The 10757-nt window shown below is 37.2% G+C and overlaps 1 protein-coding gene across 1 annotated transcript in view; it reads right to left on the bottom strand.

Moving 5' to 3' along the window:
* NVL (nuclear VCP-like) overlaps positions 1 to 10757 on the bottom strand; it is a 38142-nt gene that overhangs the window by 27226 nt on the left and 159 nt on the right. Inside the window, exons 2-11 of the mRNA XM_027681776.1 lie at positions 8892 to 8965; positions 7719 to 7771; positions 7538 to 7631; positions 6596 to 6650; positions 5802 to 6068; positions 4295 to 4418; positions 3901 to 3977; positions 3481 to 3615; positions 2351 to 2452; positions 413 to 530 (exon numbers count right to left, since the gene is read on the bottom strand). Of these exons, the coding sequence (XP_027537577.1) occupies positions 413 to 530; positions 2351 to 2452; positions 3481 to 3615; positions 3901 to 3977; positions 4295 to 4418; positions 5802 to 6068; positions 6596 to 6650; positions 7538 to 7631; positions 7719 to 7771; positions 8892 to 8965 (1099 nt within the window). The remainder of the gene's footprint in view (positions 1 to 412; positions 531 to 2350; positions 2453 to 3480; positions 3616 to 3900; positions 3978 to 4294; positions 4419 to 5801; positions 6069 to 6595; positions 6651 to 7537; positions 7632 to 7718; positions 7772 to 8891; positions 8966 to 10757) is intronic.

Consider the following 10757-nt stretch of genomic DNA (forward strand, 5'->3'; position numbering starts at 1 on the left):
CACTGTCCCAACTTTGTTCCAGTATCTGTGGGACTCTGTTTCTGCAGCACACGATAACACTCAGCACAGATAAAGTAACCAACAGTCAGTCAGTGCTGTTTATCTTTATAACTACTACCTAGAACTTGCATGTTGAACAATCAAGCAAAAATAAGCATTTCAAATAAAATTCAACAGATATTTCCATTATTTCTGCTTATGCAACAGACAGCCTTATATAATGCTAGACAGACCACAGTGAAAATAATATCAAATTTATAAGAATCTTCCCACTGCTCCCCACAGTGCCAAAACATGAAAAATTACTACCACTAGCTCCTCTAAAGTAACAACACGTCACTACTGAAGTAAAGCAGACAGTGAGCCTGATAATCAGAAATTTGAGGTTAGCACAGATGTTCCTGAAACTGACCGTCCATACAAGTCAGGAACTGAGCAACAATCCTGCGCTCCATGTCCTTGGATGCAACTTCTCTTTTTGGGGTGATTGCATCAATCTCGTCAATGAAAAGGACACACGGTGCACTGGACTAGGAACAAAAAATATTAATAATTACAAAATTACACTGGCAGGGTGTATTACAAGAAAGAAATTTTTCCTATTTTCTGATCTATAATTATTATTGTAAATCCGCTGCGCAATCAACTGCATCTGGAACAATTCTATTGTTCTTTCTGACTATCCGGAAAGTCACCAGACTATGAAACTGCGCTGAGCTGAGCCTATGGAATAATTAAGGTGTGAGATTCAAAATGTCTCTACGCACTGTTTAAAATTTAAATATACCTCTATGTTGCTTTATGTTCCCCACAAATACTCCATTGTGACTGCCTGCTTAAGTCCATAAATGAAAACCACACAAGAAAGGTCTGGTTTGGGTTTCTGTTTGTTTTGTTAATGACATTAGAGCTGTGGAATTCCAAGAGCTAATGTTACTGACACACATAATGAAACAAAAGGAGCAGTAGGTGGTCGTGTAACTTCAAGACTACTACAGAGCCTGACCGAGTTCAAAAAGTAAAAATGAGCAGTAAGAAACTCCTACAAGTGTTCTAAAATTCCACATACTTCATAAAAAGGCAACACTAATTTGGAATAATATTTTGTGTAACTAATAGAATGGTGTTTAACTGACAAAAGATTATTAATATTCACAAAAAGCACTAGTAGTGCAAAGGAATACTTAAGGAAAATACTGGAATCATCTTCCAAAGGAGTCCCTTATAAAAAAAACGGGTTGCACACCCCATGCACTGGGTGTTATCAGGCACCAGCTGCGCCATCTACTGGTCACTCCCTTTCCCACTGTCTGACAGAGGGGAAAAAGCCATCAAGATTCCACAGGACCTGCATAATGTGGAATCGTGTCTTTATCCCTGCACAAAAATTGGTACAAAAACTGAGTGAAAAAGTTAGATTTTTTTTAAGCTTATTTTATACAATAGATGTGATTTCTGAAACAATAACCTCCCCTCAATCACTTGACATATAAAAGATATGTAATTTCTAAAAACGCTTTCCCATAAACTATTGATTCTAAACAACATCTTAATAAGGCTCTCTAAAAATGAAAGTGCTGTATGAACTGGAAACATAGTAAATGAACAGCTTCACAAGCAATCTTTTTGCCCTGTTTAGCATTCTTTTTTACAGGAAAATACTTTAAATACCCACATGAAGCCATGAGGGAAAGCAGAAAAATGGAATAAAGTTGGAAAACGAGAACATTCTCAGAGGTCAGGAACAGAAAACTGTCTTCACGAAGTAAAACATTAGCCACATACTAAAAAATATGAAAAATCTGCATTTGTTTAAATTAAAATTATCTTAACCTTTCTTGTTTTCTTTGCTTCTTACTATGTCCAGAAGTCTCACCAAAGCAAGACTTCAACTGTAACTTGTCTCCTGCTCTTATCACATTTGTTTCAAATTTTCTACTTTATACTTAGACCTCCAAAGCCTAAAGTGTCTCACATTCACTCAAACTCCATGCCACACAAAACTAGCAAAAAACCTTGTAACAAAAAAGCACAATCAACTGCTCTTATTTTGGTTTTTTATATATCAAACCAAGCAGCTCCAAATATGTAAATAATTTCTGTTGCTCTCTTTACATTGCTATGATGAACTATCTTTTGTCAAGGCTTCAGAATAGTAAGCTTTGTGCCCTATGACATCATGACAGTACAATGGAATTCTGGTCACAGGAGGGGAGACAAGTCATGTGTGCAGCAGTGTAAGGATTCACTCACTAATATTCACCCAAATTCAAACCACAGCAACAAAGTACAAATCTTTACAAAGAAGAAGATAAACAATTCACAGTGTAATTTCCAATAGGTGTCTCACCACAGCCTGCTCAAACAATTCTCTCAGTTTCTGTTCAGATTCCCCTGACACTCCAGACACAATCTCTGTCGCAGCCACTTTCAACATTGGGAGCTCGAGTTCCTGGAAGAGACAAGGAACATTGTATGATATATCCAGAGGTTAGAAATGTTGGCTGTCCTTGGAGATAAATATTTTCCAATACGACATCTTTTACACCTACAAACTATGCAATCAAGACTGAAACCTAAAGAGCTTTTAAAAAAGATAAGTAGCATCGTCCAACTTAAAATGGGTCTGAGCCATTTGTCCAAGTGAATGGAAATGGATATTAAAAAAACCACTTTCCCTAACTCAGTTAGAGAATGACTGCACTGTCAAATAGCTCCTCACCTTGGTTCCCAAGCCAGTCCCTCACAATGCATATATTTCAGTCCATGCTTGGGCTCCTTTGTTGAAAAAAACTGTTTATTTCTATGCATAACAGTGTAAGATAAGCCCCACCAGGTTTGGTTCCCTTAATCCTGCTCCAGAAACATGTGAGCAGGACTGTACAATAAGGCACTTGTAAAACACACCCCCAATGTTTTCTGCTATTAAAAATAAATAAATACAACGGTGACTTTGATAGACTGTAGCACAGTAGTGCTACAGGTAATGCAGCCTCACCACACACCGAACTATCCACACCAATGGTGTCATATGCTCTGAAAATGTCAGTTTGACACAGGCAAGGCAACATTCAGTTTGGAAATTCAGGATGGTTGGTTAATGGATGCCACCCAATAAAATCAATGTAAGGCCTCATAAAAGATGGTAAGGTCGAGTCTAGACTTAAAATGAAACACTAAGGTAAATTTAACCAAAAGTACCTTCCATTTATACCCTTCTCAACACCTGTGCCTACACTGTTGTCCTGAGAAGGCCTCAGAACAATTTCAAATTGGCACTATGTCTCTTCTTTATATATGAGGTTCTATCAAGTACAGATTCAGATGGAACTCAAACAAAGTGAGGATTAATATATTTCAGACTATCACAGGAAGGATAAAGAAGTGGAATGATCTAGCCTACCATGAAGGAGGACTATTTTCTTTCTCTCTAAATATAATTCAGGCAAAGAAGAAACTGTAAATTTAAAGCTATCTCACCCCAGCAATTGCCTGTGCAAGTAACGTTTTTCCACATCCTGGTGGCCCATGTAAAAGAAAACCGCGAGGTGGGACCACACCTAAGTGGTTATAGACTTCGGGATGACGGATGTGAATGAGCATCTTGCATATTTCCTGTTAAGAACAAGAAAAACCTTCATTTAAATTACAGAAATTAGTATTACAGATTGCTGCTATTATAGACAGGGCAAAGTAAAGCAAGTTCTGTTTATTAATCTGATTTCAGAGATTGCTTAGAGAAAGGTTAATCCAAGGAAAATAAACAACCTTCTTGTTGTTGGTATAAGCAGCTCCTCTCAGTGCCATGCAGATGAATTCTGCAAGATTCCTTCTTCGTCATTTTTCACGTGACATTTCTTTCAGTGCATCCTGTAGCCCACAAATAAAATTTTAACTAACCTTTAAAGTTTCATCGTTGCCTCCTACATCCTCAAATGTCACTGAAGGGCGGTAAAGCTCTGGTCCCTTACTTCTCACTGTTAAGGAGGAAGTCACACAAATTTAGACATAGTATAACAGTAGTTGCTAACACCAGACAGAAAGGTACTCAGCCTTAGCTAAGTTAGCCAAGTTAGTCTTAACTAATTGTTAATTAGCTAAGCACATGGAGTAGTATTATTTTTTAGTAGTAGGCACAGGACTGAAATTTTTTTTTAGTATAACATTAAGGCTAAATTTTTTAAAAAATGCTTGAGATCACTTCTCTGCACCTCAAAAAACACTGCTCTGATAACAGATTCCATGGTCAAATACCATCTCTGTTTTGAGTAACACACCAAAAATAACTTCTCACCTTTCTTAAGTAACATGGATTCAATTTCTCCATCTACATCTGGAAATTCTTCCTTTTTTCTTTTTGCTCTCTTGCCCTTTGTCTTCTTTCTTTCACTCTCCAAGAGAGAATATTCTGCTGATTTCTAGGCCATAAAACCAGAATTACATACCTAACTTTTTAAATCAATGAACCTCTGCAAATACTTAAAAGAAGAAAATGTGTGTCTATGATGCTTAACTTACACATATTATATAAATAAAGACAAGCAAGGCAGGAATGTAACCCCTTTTGTAGAAAATCCTTTTTGTACTTAGGATTTTTCCCTTTTGTAAAATGGGATGAATAAAACTAGACAAATGTTTTTACTCCATTGGAAACAATTTTTATTACTAGTAAGTCACAAATGGTTATACGAAAATATTATTCAGTGCTCACATAAGTTAACTGCACGAAAGGACCATTACAGGATAAAAGAAATAAAAAGTTCAATGATGAAAGCTGGGGAGTTTTTGTTGGCCTTTTTTTTTTAAGAATACAGTATTGCAAATATTTTACAATTTGAAGATCTCTCTTCTATTCATTTTCTCTAGATGAGAGGATGCAGTACTACTAGGATAAAGGAATGATTTATCAAATCTGCCTATTCAGTAAGCATTTTGTGTAATTAGAAAGGCAGATGTAAATGTAGGTCTTCCTTCACATAAAAAACAGGCTGCTGAAACATCTAGTCAGCCAAGCAATACAAATGTTAACTCACATACACAAATGGAAAGCTTTCAGCAGCTAAACAAAATTGTTTTTTTTCAAAATAAAAAAATAACTGGGGTGAAGGAGGGGATCACAAACTGAGTAGTATGTCTAAATGGGGAGTAGAATCTATTTTTAACTGCTTTATAAATCAATGCAATTTCCTTTCATCTTCCATAACTTTGTCCATTCAAATAAATTCCACTTTCCCCAGGCTCACAAAGACTTTAACACATGCTGTGGCTACAGCAAGCCTCATGCCAGATAGGCTGGAATAAGTAACAGATACTTATTCCTTTCCACTGGTATTTATCTCAGTGTAGGCACTAAACTGGGCCTCCCTAATACTGAACACTCCATGTTCCTCAAAAAATGTGGAGGAAATTCATAATCTGGTGTCTTTTTTACCTCCCAAACAAACATGCTTGAAATGGGCCAGAAGGTTAGAAAAATCACTTCTGACATGGCAGAACAATGGGCTAAGACACTCCTTCTTCAGAACCCAAGCTAAAAACAAGTACTCTACTAGGCTTAAGCCAATCTTTCTTTTCAGTTTAACATGTTCACTATCTTTAAACACAGCATGCATGTTTGTAAAAAAAAATAATATATTTCAAAAATCCAAAGAGAAAGACTGTCTTTTTGGTCTTAGAATCACCCTTCAGAAGCCTGTCAAGTTACACAGGAAACACAGAATGGTTTGAGTTGGAAGGGACCTTACAGATCAATTATATTCATACTTCTAGTTTAATCATCTTGGGTTTGTAAAACACAGTACCTCAGAAATCAGTTTCTTTTCATCTCCTTCTCCATCCTCAGAAAGGTCAATGAAAAAGTCTTTTCCAGATGGAGTTTTATCAATGAACCAGCCACCATCAGAGATCCGTGTTTCACTTCTTGCTCCTGGTGACACGGTGCTTGTTTGAGGTGCAGTTCGCGCAGGAGGAGGGGTTTCCACTGGGTCAGTTTTTGGAGTGGTTGGAACAGAATCAGGATTTCCTTTCTTATATAAGCTCAGCAGGGAACTGTTCATGTGATTTGTAGACTGCAGATTCACACATTTGAAAAGAAAATATATGGGACAAATTATAACTTGGATTATTTATAGTAAGAAGCCAACAAAAACTACTTCATAAATATAATTTAGCATTATCCCCATTGGAAAAAGAGGCATGTATCTCCCAACCCACTCCTCTGCAAATCAAATGACTGCATATAAAAAACTGTGCTCCTTGAAGGGGCAGCAGCCTTTGCAATTCACCCTGAAATGATCCTGTTAATTGGCAGGCACCTCTTTTCGTAGTAGCGGGGTATGTCAGTTCCTTTAATCACTTCATTCATCTGATAAGTCTTTCAGGCCCCCACTGTGCCTTCCTCAAAAGTGATTCCCCACCACAGGTTCTTCCTATTCCTTCAGAATTCAGTCTCCTTTCAGCTCTATAGATTCTCAGTTGGAATTGTCAACTCTGACTATACCTCCTCTCTTATCTCCACTTTTAAATTCTCCAAGTGCACTTCCACAACATAGAATCATATATTATGCACATAGAATCATAATAAAATACAACTTACTAGATCTTCTGGATAATCATCATAATCAGAGTCATCTGTGGTACTTCCAGTAGTCCTTTACATGGAAGGAAGACAAAAACTCCATGATTATCAGAGCAGAACTGCAAGCGAGACATCCATAAAATAAAACAAATGCAATTTCAACAATGTGGCTCCCCACAACTATGACAGGTAGCCTAAAGCTGGAGAGAAATTCCTGACTTGCATGTTTCAAATTTTCTACCATTAAGAGTTAAAAAATGCATCCTTTCCAAGTCTGTGACGAGTTGGATCAACGTGTCAGCCTGGCTGAAAGACAGTCCTAAATAAAGATGATGTAGGATTACTCTGACTCAGTTCACCAAGAGAGCGCAGAATCACCAGTGCTGGCACAAGGGAAGTGGTAGCAAATCACTGCTGAACTAGACTAGTCCTTCTGACAACATTGTTCTAATTTCCCACAAGATCCTTAATATCTACCACAAGTTAGAGAAACCAGAACAGTCTATGAGACCATGCACAGGTTTAGGAGTCAGGAAACCTCAATTCCCACTGGTGATTTACTCAGAACAGCCCGTCTTGTAGTCTTGTCTCTGAGATGTAGACAATATCTCTCAATCTCAGGAAAGATTAAGAACAAAACAGAACAAAGGAACTGAATCACAGGAGAACTGAGGCCTTGTGTGGAAAACTATCAAAGATGCCCCAAGGTATCCACTAACTCAGGGCTGTATGTTCCCCATAACACAGAAATCATGATTAACTCTAATATCTGCTTGTCTCTAGGGACAAAAGCGATTCCAATAAATACAGGTAACTTCTGAAGAAGACAAGCCTATGGGATATCAAGGATCTACCTGTAACCTTGAAACTACCAAAATTTAATAATATGAAGGCAGAGAGCTTTAAAGAAATGATAACACTAAAGGCATTATTAATCTACTGGTAAAAAATTCATCTTACTCATTTTTCTCTTGTCTTGCTCTTTTTGCCACATGTTCAGCTTCTAAAACTGCTAAATCCTCACGTTGTTTTTCATTACTGATTATTCCAAACACTGAAAGAAAAAGTTCAAACATTTAAGAAAACAGCCAAAGCATAATCAAAGAATTTGGCATCTTGGACACAACGCTAACAGAACTACCTTTTGCAACTTGTATTCTAAAGGCATTTCTTTTTCTTCGCCCATATTCTGCACTGAAAAAGAAAACCAAAATAAACAGGTTACACCAACTGATTTTTCCCCCAAACATACTATCATTCTCAGTGGAAAAAATACATGGTAAGTTGATACCCAAGCTTCCACACAAGTTCTTATTAAAAACCAACTATGTGAAAATGTGATTATTTTTTTTAAGACTGGAATAGCTCAGTCACTGGGATGAAACCAAACCACTAAACTATGCTGGTCTCTAAGGGGATATTTAGTAAAAATTATCAAGGTCCTCTTTAACTGCAGATACAGAGAAGCAGCAAGGTACAAATGAGCACACTGGATTCTATTTCACAACATTAACAATATTTTAATTTTAATGCAAACATGAACATATGGACACAGGACTATATTGTAGAAAGGACAGTCCAGTAAGGAATAACTGTGTTAATTAATAATGGTCACTATGAGAAATTCTGATTCAAGAGTATCCTTAAATGAAAACAAAAATCATCAGCCTTTTACTTTCACTTACTGATGGTGTGTTTTACTTACTTGCTTTAATACAACACCCAACAGAGGCAAAATGAAACCCCAAGACCTGTAAGTATCCTAAGCAAGGGGGCTCATTTTCTCTAACAAGGTACAAATAAATAGAGCACACAAACATGAGTGAATACACTTCTCCATCTTCATTAATCCCCACCTTGCTCCCCACCCACAAAAGTGTAACAGCCTAAAAATAACTAGGCAAGACTGATTGTCCTGCTGAGCAACTGAGCACAATAGAATGTCTTATTGGGTCCTGCATCTCTCCTCATGCCTGCAATGAAGAGTTATTTTCCCCTCATATTTTAAGCTCACTGGGGTAAAGACCAACATGTTGCCATGCATCTTTAGCTGTTTATTTAAAACAAAAAAAACAACCCACAACTAGATTTTGTAATCCCAGTGCGTTAATAAGATACGTGTTACTAAATATATCTGCAAAGGGAAACACTGGAGGGGAAATGATCTTACTGTTTCAATCAACCTCAACAACTGGCAAGGATGTTAACACAACAAAAATTATTTTTTTTTTATTAAAATACACAAATGTAAAATAACAAAATAATATATTCAATATTTTAAATACAGAATATAAGAATACAAGTCTTGGCTCACCTGTAAGTTTTCTGCAAATCAGATGCTAGAACTCCAATGTCAACATACTGCCCACATTTACTGCTTGCAAGATACTGAAATGAAGAATTTTAAGCAGGGAACAAAATTCTTGTCAATCACTTCACCAGAACAGCTAGACCACATATGCCTATTTCAAACTCTATTGTTCTTAGGAAATCAAAATGAAAATCAGAAACAGCTTTTCACAGCCTTGCAACACACCAGAGAGTATTTCCCAAGGAAATGGGAAATGCTTATTAAATCACAGATAACTAGGTAGCTTTGTTTCCCCAGGAAAGGCAGTATCCTTCCTTTTGGGGTTTTTGGGGCTGGGTCAACTCCAATGTTTTTATTTAGTAAGAAAGATGACTTTGGAGCCCACATACCATCCTATTGTCAATCCTAAAGTTCTTGGTTCCTCTCAGCTAGCCTCCTTTTGGTTTAGATCTCCCACCCTAAAAATCAAACCATCTATATCAATCAGCATGAATACTGTCATAACAAGAACTTTAATCTTTACAAGATGTTTCAAGGAATACTATAGAAAAGTGCATTAACAAAAGTGAATTCTGTCAAGCCTCTTGTTATGATAGCAGTTAATCCAACCCATTTTCAAACCACAATTATGAAAGTGTGAGAAAATGGACAAAATTCCATGTACAACTGTACTCCGTTTACTCTCTTTCCCCACTCTCCAAATCAGGAGACGGAGTTTTTATACTGTAAAGATCAATTCCTTCTTAAGAAGAAGAAAGAAAACAGAGAATCTCCCTAAAAGATATGGTATCACAAATGTCACAGTGAGGAGAATTTCAACACCTCGTTTAAATTAATAACTCTATTTAAAACAATCAAATTGAAGACAGAGTTATCTTTTAAAATTATGTTAAATTTCACGTCACCCAAGGGCAGCTACTGCCCTGCAAGAAACATCAAGCCTACCATAAACCCTACCATAAAGAGGCTTTACCACTTCAGAATAGTCGAGACACAGTCACTGTGATCTTGTAAATTAAACCAAGCAAGTTCCCTCAAGCAGCCACTTGCATTTTAAGGAATTAAAGTGGAGTACCCTAATACAGAGGCTCAAAAAAAGGGTGTTTAATTTGCAAAGTCACCAGAGATTATCATAAGACATAACACAGCACTGTGCCACTTGAAGGAATCACTGTTTTCCCTGCTCTTCACACATGTACTAGGGAAGTAATTTTATTTTCCCCTTTTATTTATCTATTTAATATAATCGCTTTTTACATGTTTCCAAATGTAAAATTTAAAATTTGCCAATATCATGGAATGACAGAATCAAATAGTTTTCCCTGAGATCATCAAGTCCGACCTATGACCGAACACCATCATGTCAAATGGACCATGGCACCAAGCGTCACATCCAGTCTTTCCTTATACACCTCCAGAGACAGTGACTCCACCGCCTCCCTGGGCAGCCCATTCCAATGCCTAATCACCCTTTCTGTGAAAAATTCCTACTAATACCCAAATATGTATATATACACACACACATATATGTACATACATATATGTGCACATCATATATATGCACGTATACCTACATATGTACATATATATACACACACGGTATATTTATACACTACTCATTGCACGCTTGAAGCAGCAGCCACCCTCAGGATCAGAACTACCGAAGAGGACGGAAAGATGTGCGAAAATAAAGCGAAACGACAGAAAATTTAAAAAAGTAAAATAAAATAAAAACCACCAAACAAACAGACCTTTCTAAAGCCTATTTAAAGGCTCTGGGAGGTAAGGCCGGACTTTGGTCCCCTCCAGCCCCTGAGCGGGCCGGATGCTCAAGGCCCCTCAGCGGGCATGGGACACACGAGCCCCCCC

This window comes from Neopelma chrysocephalum, unplaced genomic scaffold (genome assembly GCF_003984885.1).
Source record: "Neopelma chrysocephalum unplaced genomic scaffold, ASM398488v2 Primary Assembly neopelma1_61b, whole genome shotgun sequence".
NCBI lineage: Eukaryota > Metazoa > Chordata > Aves > Passeriformes > Pipridae > Neopelma > Neopelma chrysocephalum.